This window comes from Cryphonectria parasitica (genome assembly GCF_011745365.1).
Source record: "Cryphonectria parasitica EP155 unplaced genomic scaffold M406scaffold_3, whole genome shotgun sequence".
Taxonomy (NCBI): domain Eukaryota; kingdom Fungi; phylum Ascomycota; class Sordariomycetes; order Diaporthales; family Cryphonectriaceae; genus Cryphonectria; species Cryphonectria parasitica.
The window spans coordinates 2,907,792-2,924,695 of record NW_024468911.1 but is presented as its reverse complement, the minus strand read 5'-3'; the positions used below and the strand labels follow the sequence as shown (position 1 = coordinate 2,924,695).

General features: G+C 53.0%; 2 protein-coding genes across 2 annotated transcripts; both read left to right on the top strand.

The window, feature by feature from the left end:
• Positions 1-449: 449 nt before the first annotated feature.
• M406DRAFT_39084 (uncharacterized protein) lies at positions 450-2,332 on the top strand (the record flags this gene model as incomplete). The annotated part of the gene is made up of 5 exons (XM_040924090.1): positions 450-642; positions 697-866; positions 941-1,507; positions 1,585-1,894; positions 1,983-2,332. The coding sequence occupies 5 exons, from the start codon at positions 450-452 to the stop codon at positions 2,330-2,332; spliced, it is 1,590 nt and encodes a 529-aa protein (XP_040778442.1).
• A 5,881-nt stretch (positions 2,333-8,213) lies between these two features.
• On the top strand, positions 8,214-10,791 carry M406DRAFT_328557 (uncharacterized protein; the record flags this gene model as incomplete). The annotated part of the gene is made up of 4 exons (XM_040920341.1): positions 8,214-8,386; positions 8,470-8,571; positions 8,652-10,690; positions 10,739-10,791. The coding sequence occupies 4 exons, from the start codon at positions 8,214-8,216 to the stop codon at positions 10,789-10,791; spliced, it is 2,367 nt and encodes a 788-aa protein (XP_040778441.1).
• Between the last annotated feature and the right edge of the window lie 6,113 nt (positions 10,792-16,904).

Genomic DNA, 16,904 nt, shown 5'->3' with positions numbered 1-16,904 from the left:
CAGGGCTTGCTGACGCAGCTCCGCCCGACAATGAGTGTCGTTGCAGCGAAATGTGTAATCCATCGTTGTGGATCTTGTCAGAAAGCCATCAGAGTCACTCACAGGGTATCATATGTCTAGGGGAAGAAAGAAGAAAAAAAAGAGGACAGTGTGCAATCATGGTGAAATTCGAAAGCAGTGAAAGAACAATCTTCAGTAGGTATGATTACATAACCAGCTTATGCTTGTGGAGGGGAAGTTGTGGGGCACCTTCCACACAGAGCTTCTTGCACCTTCCCAGGATCACTATCGTTTGACTTCTTCTTACCAAGACACCGGTCGAAGCTGCTTAGTAGCCCTTTCAAGAACGCAGGCGAGGGAAGGAAGAGCCTGGGATTCAGAATACTCCCCTCAATCCACGCAACACTTCTGGGAAGTCGAACCTCTCGGCAGTCTCAACGGCACTCAAAATGACAGAAGTCGTGGCGACTCAAACGCCGCCCATACTCCACGGACCGTCTGACAAGGAGAAGAAGTATGATCGACAGCTTCGTCTGTGGGCTGCAAGCGGCCAAGCAGCACTTGAGTCCGCAAACATCCTCCTCTTCAACACGGGCGCGGGCACTGTAGGAGTAGAGACGCTCAAAAATCTGGTTCTGCCCGGTACGTCACTTCCCAATGCTATAAGCGAGACAAGGGGTTGCTAAGAGTTCGCAGGTATTGGTCGCTTCACGATCATTGATGACGCTGTCACCACTGAGGCTGATCTTGGCATCAACTTCTTCCTCGACGAGGCTTCTGTGGGCAAGCCAAGGGCACAGTCTTGCGCAGAGCTCCTGCTAGAGCTGAACCCGGAGGTCCAAGGTGACTGGTTTCCTAAGAACCAAGTCAGTCTCTTTTCGTGTCTTGAAGCATGGCATTTCCACGATGCATCTGGCTGACCAAGACACGGGTATAGGAGTCGTTGGACCTGGGCAAGGTGCTCTCTGAGGTGCCGACTTTCACCATGATCGTCTACACTTTCCCCATCCGTCCAGATGATTTGAAGGTCCTCGAAGACTACGGCAGCGAGCACCTCACACCGTTGGTTGCCGTCCACTCCGCAGGCCTCTACTCGTACTTTCGAGTAGGCCTACCTGGCAGTTTTCCCATCGTCGACACACACCCAGACGAAACCGCCACAACTGATCTGCGACTGCTCTCACCATGGCCCGAGCTGCAGACTTTCGCCACTGACCTGACGGAGGATATTGACGCTATGGACAACCATGAGCATGGACACTTACCATACGTGGTCATCTTGCTGTACTTTCTGGGAAAGTGGAAGGATGTTCATGGAGACTATCCAAGGAAATATGCCGAGAAGACGGCGTTCAGGAAGATGGTTGCAGCTGGGGCAAGGACCAACAACCCAGAAGGTGGCGAAGAGAACTTTGACGAGGCGGTCGCCGCCGTAGTTAAGACGGTAGTGCCGCCCAGCATACCATTAAGTCTGAAAGAAGTGTTTGAGTACACTCACGATGATCCGGTGGGTCCTTTCCCCATTTGTCGGCCACGGAGTGTTACAGTGGTTTAATCTTGAGGTGCTAATGTGAGCTTGTCTAGATTGAGCAACAATCGAGCTTCTGGATCATCGCCGACGCGGTCAAGAGGTTCCATGAGAAGCACGGTAGTTTGCCACTGCCTGGCAACGTACCAGACATGAAGGCACAGTCCAAGGTCTACATCCAACTCCAAAATATATACAAGAATAGGGCTCGGCGGGACGTTGCCGAGGTGCTCGAAACAGTCAGGCAGTCTCCAGGTGGCGAGAACGTCGATCCTGATGAGGTGGAGCTCTTTTGCAAGAACGCTGCCTTCGTCAAGCTTGTCAATAATGGTGGTGCGGACGCTGATCGTCTGGCAAGGGTTGCAGGTAAGTGTCACCACCCCGCTGGGCTTCATTCTCAGTTCTGCAGGTCGTGCGGTAGGTAAGGGTCACATGAGATTGACTCCCAATGCAGGAGAGCAACTGGCTCAGGACGCAAATGCGGAGGTCACGATGTCGCCCCTTTCGCTGATCCCCATCTACCTTGCTCTGTTTGCGACGTCACACAATCCCCAGGCCTCCACAGAAGAGATTGTGAAGACCATCGGAGATATTGTTCCAGATGCCGCGAAGAATGGACGAGTGGTCAAGGTTGCTGAGGAGGTTGCCCGTGCTGGTGGCGGAGAACTACACAACACATCCGCCTTGACCGGTGGCATGGTGGCCCAGGAGATAATTAAGATCATCACTAAACAGTATATACCTGTCGACAACACCTGCATTTTCGACGGTATAAGCAGCAGGTGCCAGGTACTTCGCTTGTGAGCCGCAGCGAGGGATTCAATAGGTGCCCTGCCTGTCTCTTTTTTATTTCACATCACTTGAGGTCCAGTGCTGGAGGGTTGTGGTTCTGAATCAAGGCGGCGTTGCAGACGAAACAGCAGAAGACTGTTCGTCACCGGCCTCGCAGCTCCGGCTGAATTAGGGCTGGGAACTGGGAAAGGACTGGTGGAGGGTACAGCTGGGCAGCTCCCTGACTATGTTTATTGTGCGCCAGCATGGGATCTCTGACCAGTAGGCGGTAATCACTGCATCTTCCATCGCCCCCTTCGGGCCGCTGACAGTTCGAGACCGGGTCACATCCAAAAGAGGGGGAATCTCTTCGGACCGCATGTCCTAGCAGTACTGCAACCCTGAGATCGTTGTATGCACAGGTAGGGTGGTCACTCCGAGATAGTGGGGCCGCAAAGGTCGGGGAATCAAGCCAGAGTTCAAGTTCACATCCATTTTGCCCCTCATTTGATCGGGCTGTATTGGGATCGCGGCTATGGAAAGTCACACAAGGCTCTCGGCCCATGTGTCACCTTGCGCGCCCGCTTCCCACTTGGTACAACATCACTGACATCATAACAGTTCGAGCACAGCCATGCAATTACAGAACCACTATTGAGACCGAAAATCTGCAACAGCCTCGGAAGGAGCCATGCTGGGCACATAGCAGCCGGTGACAGGTGAACGGCCGTCTTCCGTTGAATTTCTGTTCAGTTCCACCTTCTTGAGTCCCTGATGTACTAGTGATTTGCACAAGCTGGAAGGACAAAAACGTAAGGTGGAAGAATAGCATGGTGAGTTCAATTGATCAAACCACCATCAGATTCTCTGGGACCAGGTCTGTCTCTTCCCCGTGAAGGAAATGAAGGAGTTCAGCTGCTAAATGTTCAAGCGTAGTTTAGTTGTCTATTATGCAAAGGCGATAAATCAGTGCCGAAGGTATTGCCGGTACGAACAGATGACTGTAAGTTCCATTACGGCTTGAAAATGGGCAGACTGAAAATGAAACAACACACCTCAGACCAGCGTTGCAGGAAATCATTCATCGTTCCTAGGGTACTCATACTGACAGGCGGGGGTGGCCCTGCATAGCAACCCAGGTCCACTGCAGGTGTGGATGCCTGCTGGGTTACCCCAAGCATGCAGACCTCCTGAAGCATGAACAACAAGCTTTGGAAATGGAGGGAACTGAAGGCTGGATCCTTTGACTCTTCATTGGAGGACCATATTCGAGCAACCGGCGCCGGTAAGTTGCCCAAGGAATATGCAGTGCAGTGGCGCCCGTCGTTGCACGAAACTGAAAGACTGGATCCTCCTAGACGTGGGAACCAAGCTGCGCAGATGCGGAAACGATCTTTCCAAACTACAAGCCTCTCAGAAATGTACTGATGACGTGGTGAGCCTTCCACGCCACGGATTGACGTATCGAGTAGAAGGGAAATCAGACAAGGTGTCACCAGTGGCTCGAACGAGACCTGTACCGACCAGCTGCGTGCCTCTCCATCTCATTAACCCAAAGGTCGTCTAGCAGAGGATTGGTTTCCCGCTGAATGCGGCCACCTGCATCTCATGGACATGTGGACACGCAAAATCTTCATGCTGATGAGACTGCATCAGGAAGTTCTGCCCGTCTGCCGAGACTGGGACTTCGGGGGCAGTCCGAGGTCCCACTCGTCCGGCGCATTCCCGTCCCACCAGCCATGTAGGTTCGGTTAGCCAGCGGCGGTTCCCTCGCTTTGCGACTGCATATTTGCGGGTAGACGCGCTGTCAGCCCTCCTCTTAGGATGCGATTCAAACATACGCAGAGGTGGAGAATGTGAGATCCTCGAAGGAAGGGTGGCAGAACTCCTCGAATGATAAGTCGTAAGTCAAGTGAGCCCGATTCATTGGGCCGTCGGGATGGAGAAACCATTCAAGTCGCTTGAATTTACCGACTCCATGAAGGTTCCATCCAATTACTCGACTTCTGCATGCTCGCTTCTGTGCCACAACAGTGGCCGAGTTGTTGGGCTTGTCAGGGGCACGTCACTCGATATAATAAATCACAGCTGTAAGCGTGGGGCAGTACGATTGCACGAGCTGCAACCTTCACATCTGCTCGCTTGGGCAGGTCAAGTCATATTCTGATACAATCAACGCCCAAAATAGGCAATGATTCGAGACGTGGGAAAAACCCTCAAGTTTGTGATATCTTCAAGATCGCCACGTGATGTATCATTTGGACACTGAACTCGATCCGGCCTCGAGCAGGGGGGGCATCTCATCTGCAGGATCTCGACTTCCTAACGGGCTTAGAAGGCCCTTTGGATTGAATCCGGCCAGACACAATGTGTGGAGGAGATAACTGCAGGCGTGACTGGCCAAGCTGAGTAGTCTCGCTTCAGTCTGTGCCCCCCCCCCCCCCCTTCTCTCTCTCTTTTTTTTCTTCTTCCCCCTGACCATCTCCCTCTAGGACGTCTGCAGGTCCAAAGAGTCATCACTCGAGGCCGGTACTGGTCGAGCGGACTGCAGGCTGCCAAGCCGCTACCATGATCAGTCTGTCGTCTGCAGGCGAACATGTGAGGCGACGTTATACCGCCTGTATAACCGCACCACCAGATGGAATGTGGAGAATGTGGCGGCCCGCCACTGGCGGCAGCGAGAGGAAGCAGACCGCGAATGCTACGCTCCACGACCCAACGCAGGAACTCAGGTAGCCACATGAACCCTCGCTTCGACGTATGTCGATCCAACTGCACGGCGCAACCTATCAATGGCAATCTGACAACAATATGTCATTAGCGGATTGTGCGGGTTGAAAGAAAATGAGGAGGAAAAAACGAATCACCGGCATCACCACCTCCACCACACTGGGCGACAGTAAGTGTAGGTCTGTCGAGTTGTCAGGCCAGCGAAGGTGACGAGTCTCCCTTGGTGCGTGTCTTGATTACCCAATGGATGGCAGGTTTACATGGGACCAGCTTGTTGGATACACATGTCGTACCGGCTGAAGTCACATTTCCACAGGAAGATATTGCTATGTGACCAAACTCGGCCCAGGGGGGGGGGGTTGTGGTGACAGAGCCGAGCTGAGCCCGCCATGCCTCAGTTCGAGGCACCAGCCAGAGCAGAGCTTATGCAGGCGGCTGGCGAAGAGCTGGAAGCGAGCTGGTTAGTCGTACCTCGAAACGTCTGAGAACCAAGCTCTCAGCTTGCTTCCACATGAGACCAGAGACGCTAGCGGCAACGCGCACATATTAAACATTGGGTCATGAGACAGAGCCTCAGGGCCGAGATGCCACTACAAGGAATAAGTAACTCTGCAAGCCGCCGTGAAGGGGTGCTAGGCGAACCAGTCGAGCTGGTGATATACTATGTGCCGTGCATCCAGTGCCAGCAGAAGCAAAGTTGTGAGCTTCTTGGACGGGCACCAAGTGTGGCACTTAATATCAGATGGGCCACTACCAGGCCGTCACCGGAAATTAATTGTTTGCCTTTTCACTGTTCTGAACGAATCAGGCCCAGTGACCATGACGCTTTCAACCGGTAAAACCTCTCAAACCCTGGCGTTGGGTGAAAGAGAAGAAGAAAAAGAAAAAAAAAGGGGGGGGGGAGCAAAGTTTGATTTTGTCATTTCTCATGGCCACGTGCAGACTGGATGTCTGAAAGTCCGCCACCCGATCGGCGGAGAATCCTTTGGTCTCAGTTGTGTTATTTTTCCTTGCTGATGAAGTACGACGCCATGCTTCTTTTCCTCTGGGACGTGTCTGATTTGAGTCTTTTGCAGCAGGAGCAAAGATTGGAGGCACAGATGGAGATGGTCTCATCCTTCGTCATGGACCCCAGGAGGGCTCGACGACGGATCGCAAGATTCCAAGAGATCCTTCATCGCAGTCAATCTTAGTGGTCGGGATCTCATCTTGTTAAGCCGTGTGCCTCCTGTTTGGCATGTTTCAAGAGTGACAAGAGGCTAGGGACTAACGGCTCTACGACGAGCAATATCCGAGCCTACAAGCGAGACGGTTTCTTCAAATCTTCGTCTCCCATACACCAACCCGCGGGAGGACTAGCAGGGGGATTTGTGAGGACAACCATTATACCACACCCCATACCCACCTTTAGGAATAAGGTTAAGGTTACTCGTCACATAACTTGGACGATTAGCCGAGCAGCCCCCTTGTCTTGGTCTCCTTGCCGCCCAACTACGGTACAGCCGATGCAGTCTTGGTTCTGTTCCTGGCTGACGCTCGAAGGGGGGTCCCCTCCCTCCAATTCCAACCCCCTCCCCTTCCCCAAGAGGAAGCACACACATACACACGCATTTGGAGCTCCTCCACTCTTTGATCCCCCTCACTTAACCCTTGACAGATCAGCACCAGGGATCTTGCTTTGCCGGCCAACATATCGTCACCTGGCCCTGGCCTGCGGGCTTAGCCCCCGGTTCTCCAGGCATTCTGGACCTTCAAGCCGATACATTCGAGGTACAATACAGTACCGTCGCTTAGCTGCATGATCTTCTTTCTCTGCACCCCATCTCTCGGTTGCTGTGCACGGAGTACCTGACGATCGTCGCGGTTCGCCGGAACCCGTGAAGTATACCACTTGTGTCTTCCCCCTGTGCAACTACCCTTACTTTTACCATTTTTGGGTCTTTTCTTTCTTTTCCCTCAGACCCACGCGCAACAGGTTTCTCCATACTTCTCCTCATCCTACTTTTGGGGTCTGCTGTCGGAAGCTTTGCTTCTGGAGCCAACTCTTCCCTTATGAACTGCCTCTGCTTCTGGATGAGAGCAGCGCCCAATCAATCAAGACTGGTCTCCCTAAAGGCCATGCATTGACGCAGCTGTCAAGTATTTAGCTCGCAGAACAGATTCTGGGCTGCAGTTCTGCTGTAGGTGGGTCTTTTTTTCTTTCTTTTTCGGTTTGTTGGGTCCTGCTATGCGCTCCAGTTCTCTGGTCGAGCTGTTTATCTCGGACGGCTCCTAAGCCGTGGTATGGACCTGGGCCCCTCCCTCTACTACTACTTACTTCTTCCGTTGGTCCTTGTCAATGTCTTGCGTCGTCAGACGGGGCTCACCGCCGCGGCATTGGCCAGTAATGCGTGTGACTTTCTGCCCATCCATCCCCCCTCCAAGGCTGTTCTGCACCCACCCATTCATTCACTTGGTAATCGACCAATGGAGATAGGATTGTCTTTGTTGTACCCACCTCATCTCTACTTCTTCTTGCGTCCTACCCTTGCAGTGAAGCATCGACTTTGGTGCACATGCCCTCATTATACCCCCCTCCCTCGCAGACTGCCAGGCTGTCAAGGCTTCCCTGGGACGGACTGGGAGCACGGCCGCCGGTTCGATGGACCAAAATGGTCACAACTCCCACCCACAGTCCCATACTATGGTACATGCAACTCCAGGTGGGCCGTCAGCACATCTGTATGTATACAGTGAGTGGCAATAAATGTGTGTGTGTGTGTGTGTGTGTGTATATATATATATATATATGTATATGTGTATATATATACATATATATATTTCGTTATTCCCCATCCTCGCCTCTTGTCGGTCTGGAACCTGGACGATCCCTCTTTGATGAGAAGACACCCCCTCTTGACGTGAAGTTTATCGATACCCCAGACTCCATCACAAGAGGGGCCCGTTCTTGTACATACATACTATACTATACTGTTCTCATATTACCGGTGTATATGTGCTACGTTGCTCAAGGCATCGTCTTCTCGGGCTAGTCCTATTTTTTCTTTCTTGTTTACATCTTCATACTCATCACCATTGGGCTTTTTTTCTTTTTTTTTTTTTTGAGACGGTGTACACACACCAACATCAACACACACACACACACACACACACACACATACATACATACATACATACATACACCATGGCACCGACAATCACAATTGCCTCTCAGGGTGGCATGTTTCACACGTTCCAGGGTGTCACCCCCAGGAAGCCGGCCACGGAACCGCAGGAGAACCCAAAGACCACAATCAGCACAACAGCCAAGAGGATAACAACACCACATGCATGTGCTGAGTGCAAGCGCCGCAAGATGTGAGTTCTAATATCTGGTTCCAATGGATGGAGCGTCTAGAACTTTTTTGAATTGACTGTGCACTCCTTCTCCCTCCCTTCAGTCGATGTGATGGACAGCAGCCCTGCGGTCAATGTCTCTCGAGCCGCGCTCCCAAGCGGTGCTTCTACGACAAGCACCGTCAGAGGGTGATACCGTCGAGGAAGTAAGTCGTCGAAACAGATCCTTGGTGCCTATTTCCGATGGCGGTTGTTGAGCTGATGATACTAATCGTGACGGACACAGGACTCTGGAGGCGCTGTCTCAGTCTCTGGAGGAGTGCCGGTCCATCCTGAAGCGGCTATATCCCAACCACGACGTCCAGGCTCTTCTGCCACTCTCCCGGAACGATCTGCTCAACCTCCTGGACCGATCGGGCAACGAGACCTCGGGAGGTCTGCCGTCACCTCCACTTACATCACCGCTCCCTGGCGGCGACCTAGACTCACCCATCTGTCCATCCTCGACCGAAAGCCTCTGCGGGCTGGAACAGCTGCCTGCAAGGAACACAGAGTGGGATGAGGAGCGAAGAGGGAGAGACCCGATCCCGGCAGAGGCAGACGATGTGAATGCCCTGTCTCTGTCTGTCGACCGTCAAACGTCGTACCTGGGAGCGTCGTCGATCAAGGCGGCCCTGATGGTCATGCTCAAGGTCCAGCCACAGCTAAGGAGCGCCCTGAGCGCGCCGCTGAGCACATCGGAGGTGCCACACAGCTTTCCTGCGGCCCGTACCAGCAAGCCGAGCGCGCAAAAGGACCCACAGCGGATTCCTTGGTCCTGGAAGGGACAGACGTTGATTGATGCCTACTTCAAGAGGATCCACGTCTTTATCCCGATGCTGGACGAGACGTCGTTCCGGGCCGACTACCTGGAGGGACAGCGGTTCGATGGGCCCTGGCTCGCGCTCCTCAACATGGTCTTTGCCATGGGCAGCATCGTGGCCATGAAATCCGACGACCACAACCACATCAACTACTACAACCGGGCCATGGAGCACCTGCCGCTCGACGCGCTGGGGAGCAGCCACATCGAGACGGTGCAGGCCCTCGCCATCATCGGCGGCTACTACCTGCACTACATCAACCGGCCGAACATGGCCAATGCCGTCCTGGGAGGAACCATCAGGATGGCCAGCGCCCTCGGCCTGCACAGGGAGAGCCTGGCGCAGAGCACCAACGACGTGGCCGCCGCCGAGACGCGAAGACGCACGTGGTGGAGCCTCTTTTGCCTGGACACATGGGCCACCACCACCATGGGCCGCCCGTCGTTCGGCCGCTGGGGCCCGGCTGTGAACATACGCGCGCCCGAGTTTGGGGTCAACACCTCACGAGACTCGTCACAGCACGCAGGGATCCTACCGCTGGTGGAGAACATCAAGTTCTGCAAGATTGCCACGTCGATCCAGGACATGCTCGCCGTCGCGCCGCTCCTCACCACGGACGACCGGCACAACCTGGACGGGCAGCTGGTCAGCTGGTACAGCAGCCTGCCCTGGCTGCTCAGGACGACGGACCCGTGCGCAGAGCCGCTCTACATTGCGCGGTGCATCATCAAGTGGCGCTACCAGAACCTGCGGATGCTGATCCACCGGCCCGTGCTCCTCAGCCTGGCGAGCAGCAACGCGACGTCGGCGGCCGAGGCAGACGTTGCGGCGGTGGAGATGTGCCGCGAGCTGGCCAAGCACACGGTGGACGACATTGCGCGCGAGTGGAGCCGCAACCAGATGTCCGGGTGGAACGCGGCGTGGTTCCTGTACCAGGCGGCCATGGTGCCGCTCGTGTCGGTCTTTTGGCAGTGGGACAGCCCGCGCGTGCCCGACTGGCACAAGCAGATCGACACCATCATCGAGCTGCTCGAGGCCATGGAGGACTGGTCGCTGGCCGCCCGCCGCAGCCGCGAGGTCGTCACGCGCATGTACGAGGCGAGCCGGACCATTGCACAGACGCGTGGTGGAGGGGCGCCACGAGGCGAGGCTATCGACACACCCCTCAGCCCGACCTCGCTGCAGAGCTTCCTGTCACAACACCATCATCATCTCCACCACCAACAACAACAGCAGCAGCAGCAGCAGCAACAGCATCAGGACTTGGGCGGGCTCTTTGCCACGTCTCCTCCGGCTGGCGACCAGCTCATGTCGCCAATCGGGCTGGACGGGCCCGAGGGAATGTCCATGATGGGCATGCTGGACCAGCAGGGGATGTTGCTCGACCCAGAAGGCATGTACTGGCCATCCCAGGCTGCCGACGACCTGGGCCTTGATCCATACCCGCCCGTACCAACGGATGGTGGGTTGGCCGGCATACCCCTGGACTACAACCTGCTGACGACAACAGCCACTGGACATCCTGGCACCCTGGAGACTGCTGGATATGGTTTTGTACATTGAAAGTTGGATGAGCATGCTAAGGATTGGGGATGGTGTGTATGTCAGTCAGAGTGTGTGTGTGTGTGTGTGCCTGCCAGAAACGACAAAACGCAATCTTGTAAATTTTTTTTTTTTATGATTACTCTTCTACTTTCTACTTTGTTCCCAACCACTACTACCCCAAATTGACACTTGTGTCTGTTTCTTTTCTTTGGTGGCTCATGATTCTTTTTTTTTCTTTCTCCCCCTCTTCTTTTTCAGGTACTAACGGAAGGGAGCAACGAGACTGATTTTTTTCCCCTTTGTGTGGTGGTGTGTATGTTTTTCAATGTTCCTGTGAGAGACAACCAGTATTCATGACCTGACGAAGCCAAACACCCCCTTGAGGGAAAACAAAACCTAAACAAAAGAACAACCCTTTTGAAGAAAAAAAAAAGTCCCTTGGTTGCAGATTATTCTGTCTTTCCTATTCTCTCATTCACTCGTTCACACACATCTTCTCGGTATCTTTTTACTTCTTTTCTTCCTCGTTTCAAAGTCTTTTACACAAGCGGGACACAAGTCCGGGGAAGAAAGGGTGGGATGGATTACAAAGAGTCGGCTTGTCACCCACCACCAATTTGGGAGGGGGTTTCCAAGGATCCGCCGCATAAGGCTCTGGTAGCGAATTGAAAGAAAAATATACAAGTAAAAGAAAAGAAAGAAAAGAAGAGAAAAACAAGGATTGAAACCGGTACACCCTTCCTGGCTCATTCGGAATAAGCCGTTCATGCGTTTTCCGCGAGTCAAGAACTGTAAACAGCAGGCACATGAGACGAGTCGAGCTGAGGAGGGAGGGAAGAATTCCCACCCCTCTTTCTTCTCCTCCTCCTCCTCTTTCTCCTCTTCACCTTCACTACCACCCACACCACTATCCCCCGCCCTCCTCCAAAAGTCCAGCCACGTCACATGTACCCCATTCGTCTTTTCATCCAAGGCGAGAGATACAGAGAGAGAGAGAGCCGCCCCTGCATTGTTGTAGCACAACAGTCCGATCGATCTGCATGGTGCGCTTTTCTTTTTGAGGGGGCTAAACCCCAAGTCGAGGACCCCTTCCCAAGAGAATATGGGAGATGCAGGTCCGATAGCAACACGCGCATCGCGCAAGTGCTACACACAGATGCACGCGCGCACACACACCGGGCATTCCCCATGGGGAAGCCCCAAAGGGTATTCTGCCTATCGGGGGCCAGCTTTACCTTGTGGTCTGCCCTTACCAACGGAGACAAATGGATGGATGCATGGATGAACAGGCAGACAGAGACTTAACAGTGACGTGTTGTGCAACCATAGACAAAGGCTGGTGACAAGTAGTAGACAGGCAGGCTATTTTGGACAAGGGTAGGGGGAGGAAGAGCATAAGGGGTGTTGCACCTCCGTCCTCCGCTAGAAGAAGAATTGTTGCTGGTATCAGATGGAAACAAGAATAGGTTTCCTCGGCACATCGGCAGCCGACTTCACTTACATGTCAAGGTATTTTGTGTTTCCTATTTCTTCTGACATCTGACAAACACGAAATGTAGGTGACGAAAAATTATACTTGCACACACCCTCGCTGTGAACGTGTCCATTGGTCAGAAAACGAACTGTACCCGGGCCGGGTGTTGGGAAAAGCCGGCCATGACTGTACTTGTGATGTCGTTTTCCTCGCCTGTAACATGTGATTTATGCAAAGAGAGAGAAAGGGAAAAGTTTCTGTCCTAGTTATCAGTTTGGTGTTGGAGGCGCACAATAAATTCAGTCAGCCGCCTTGGGCGAGAAAAAGCCTGGTAGGTGATTGGTTGGAAAGACAGAGAAGAGACAGACACAAGTTTGATGAGAGGGGCCTCAGGATATTTCCGGCGCCTTGATGAGACACCTGCTGGGTTGGTTGTATGGGCTTCAGGACGCACATTCATGCTCTCTTCCTCTCTCTCTCTCTCCCTCTCTTTCTCTCTCCCTCTCTCTCCCTTCTGCCCTATCCCCTTTCTGGTCCTCTTGTTTTTCCTCGAAGACCTTGCTGCTTTGGTTCTTCCTGTCGGCGACGAGGATCTTCTCGGAGACCAGCATTCGAGATGATTCTCACCACTCTTCCAGATCGACCAAATCCACTCTAAAAAAGCGCCGGAGGAGAACGACAAGAAGGGGTGTGAGCGTGTGCAGATCAATATCCAGGGTCCCCACCACTCTCTCTGTCTCTCCCTCTCTCTCTCTGTGTGTGTGTGTACTACGGTATGTATCATTCACCCTATGCGCTGAATGTCACCTTGACAGGGGTGGTACAACCAGCCATGCCCTTTACAAGATCGTGTTGTCCCATAGAGAGAGAGAGAGAGGGAGAGAGAGAGAGAGACAGACAGACTGGAGGCATTCTCACAAGCCCAGGTGACACTTCTGTAGCGCCCTCCCACATTCCCTCTCCACATATCTCACATCCCAGGGTAACCGTCAATTTGATTCTTCTTCGTTTCTGGGAGAAGATGATCCTGGGAAGGAGGGAAAGGGGGGTTAGAAGGCAGAAGGGGGCCAAAGAAAAGGCGATCTCCGCCAGGTATTGCAGGGCTTTCGACCACCATTGCGAGGCGTCTTCGGGCCGTGTTGGTCCTGGGCAATGAAACGTGGAGACGGCGTTGGAAGTACTACTATGTACTATTACCGTAGTAGGTAGATTGAAGCGAAAGCCTACCAAGGTGACGGGTCCTCCTGCTTCTCCTCTTCCTCCTCACCACGTCAGGGTCCCCAATGGACAGCGGACAGGAGGAAGGAGAGGACGAGGGACAGGGGAGAGCATTGACGCCCAGCCCTGCCAACGAGACCAAATTAGCCCCCCATCATGGATTGCATGCCCGTCCTTTCCATTCTTTGGTGGATTCACTGTCAGGTCAGGCACAAGGCACGGTACCCGGCAGCAGAGAAGGTGGAAAGGAGCCCCGGGGGGGGGGGGGGGAGCGTGAAACGAAGAAAAGAAGGTTAAAAAGAAATAGAATTGCGGAACGCTGCTGGACTGATGAGTGGTGGGACCAGCGCAAAGGACCGTGGTAGCGATGCGATTGGCGCCTGCGTGGGAGAATGCGTGCATAGTACCAAGGTTGCGTGAGAGTCTGTTTTCTTCTTCTTTCCTTTCTCTGCCTTCTCCACAAGACAGCAATATGGAGAGACGGCCCGTAGCGATCCATCAGGTGCACGGTCTCAGAATCCCTCTCTGGAGACGGTGTGACGAAGGGGGGGTGGGCGCCTCAGTTCCATCGACTCGTCCAAAATTCCTACCTCAACTCTTTCTCTCTTCCCCCACGATGCTCCACTACCAGTGCATCCCACCCTCTCCTTCTCATTGAATGTGGATCCTTCCCCTCGCCCGGGTATAAGGATCTGGGGTATCCGTGCCTTTCAGTCCTTGCAATGTTGTTCTGTAGTGCCGGTGAGGCGGTCCGGGCTGCGCGATCCGTCGTTAGGTCGTCGGGGGCTGCTTGGACCGCTCCCTGCGTGCTGTCACGTGATCTGCGTGTAAGAGTACCCGCTGGTGCAGCTTATGACTTTGTTGGAAGAGGGGGGATGAAGAGGAAAAGGAGGGGGGGCCGTGGAAATATGGGTAGCTTCTCTTCGATGGACCAAATGCCAAAAGGCAACTGGGAAAGGTCCCGTCCTGCTAGGGAAAGAGCAGTAAATGCCTTGTACAACCCGGCTGAATCAGCAGTCAATGCTGGCAACACCCACCCGAAGCTAGCGCTTTCCCGGCACCTTTCAGGTACCTCCTACTGTACATATTACAAGCCATAGTAAGGTCAACCAATACTTTCAGTAGACTGCAGTGAGATCAACAAGCATGGTCCAGCCATCGACAAAAAGGACAATCTTCTGGACAACCCATGATCGAACATTCGAGAACGATTCAGGGTTGTGAACAAAACGCCTTGCTTAGGAAGTTGTTGCGAAACTGAATATCCTAGGCAGGCCATCCCAGAGTAGGTTTCATGGAACCATCAGCATCCTCGAAATATACGAGGTAGAGAGTCTTGCAGCAAAAGAGGGACCTGGGTTCAGATCCCCATGTCATCCTATAGATATTCTCTGGCTAATGAACTGCGCAAAGCAAGAGATTCCTGGCCATGGCTACCAACGAGCTCGACGTGAGCCAAGAACAAAGTAAGCCAGCAACAATCTTAATTTAGAGAGCCAAGACTGTGCTCGAGCATCAAAGCGGTTATTCAAGCACCATATACTGTACTTCGACAGGCATTAAGTCCACTCTCCATGATAATACAGAGTCTCTCCGTAGTGTTGGGTCAGATATTGGGTCTTTCCCAACAATTCTTGTGGCTGGCTTCGGATGATAGCTCAGAAACAAGATTTCCGATCGTCTCCGAGCCTTCCATCAAGTACCTTTGCGCACTTTCTCAGAGGCGCAGCCATGTTATTGTTGCTGGGCTTGATGTTGGCTAGCAAATTCGGGAATGGATCATGTTCACAGAGTGACCGCAATGTTTCTTCTTACATCCAATCTGTTCAGTGGCGAATTGACTCTATATTTACGTATGGGAAGGATGGAACGATTAAAAGGTTCGTTGCTCAAAGTTCTCTTGCTTTGCCTTCACTGTGTAACAGGGCGAGAAGAGGAAGAAAGAAAGTGTTGGGCCAGCCTCATTTTCCAGAGATATCATATCATTATCATATGTCAAGGTGACTCACTCGATATAGCTGCCCATAAAGGCTTGGTATGTCTTCCCCTCCTCCCCTGTTTGCTATGGACGTCGGGCCCGTCGGCAGGGCGAAAGCCCGGGCCTCGGCCGCGGGTCGAGACAAGGGTGGAGAAAAACCGGTTCACGATCAAGCCGGGGGTAGCCGGGCGGCGCGGAAACCGCTGCAGAGGTCTGTGAGAGGCGCGCGTAATCCGGGAGTCGAGGTGCTTTAAGGCTCTTCGGCCCTGAAGCCTTTGACTTGCACGGTCTCTCTGACGAGTCATTTCGACTGGTCCCATCTCTCATGATCTCTGTGGTGATCGTGAGCTTAATCAAGGGAGGGAAGGGAAGGGAAAAGGGGGGGGGGGGGGCGTGGAATATAGTGGCCGTGCACTTGATATGTTGTCGGAACCAAGACTTTCTGTCCCGTCTGCAAGAAGCTTGAGAGGGGTAAGGGAGGAGGGGGAAAGCCGGTTGCAACGCACCTTTCTTTCTCCCTTCTCTCCAAAACAAGTTTGGGGTTGCAGATGTCTATCACATGGCAGCGTCGTCTTTTCTGGGGTGCAGCATACATACATACATACATACATACATACATACGACGGTGTCAAGAGGCTTGCAGATCGGGATGGGGTGGTGATGAGAGCAACTTGATGACCAAAAAGCGGAGAAAACCCTCCTCCTTGCTGTGTTCGTCCAGGTGTGGTAAAGCAATGTTTGCAGAATGAAGATCGGCTGGGGCCCTTTCTGTATTCTTTGGCGAGGTTTTCCCACAGCCCCCCGCCCCCCCCCCCCGGTTCCCATTCTGCACTCTACGTCTGGTTGGAAGACCCTGGGCTTTGCTTGTGAGGAGGTAATAGCCTGTCATGCCGGTACTTGAGCGTTGGAGGGCTGCTGCTGGACTGCAGGACGCCTATGACAGGTGAGCCTGCAGACCCTGCCGTGCAATAATTGTGTTCTGTGTTTCTGAAGAAAAGTTATCGTGCAGTGTTCAGCTGTTGGCTGGACGTTGTTTTGCACTGTTGCCGGTCCTAGGTGAGGAGATTCCAGTAGAACTAAATAGAAAATTGCTTTCGCCTCATATGTGCGCCATGGCAGATAGTGTCATTGGTCTCATTATGAGCTATTGCTTATATACGATCTTTCTGCTCTGGTGCAATTCACAAGTGACTGAAGTCAAGATCAACTCATTTGAGGCATCTCAGACGTAATTGACACATCTTGTAATGAATGCTCAACATGTCAGGGCGAACTGATATACTCGGCTACTGGACAGCCTGACAGTGGATCCCAATTCAATTAGATACTTACTCAAGTTCATCTCATATTGTTATATTAAATCTCAGGTCCTTTATTGGACACCATGAGGATGGTTGGCCATGTTTGGGGGGACTCCATTATAGTTTGCTTGGGATTTGGATGAACCATCATGCGCCCCCA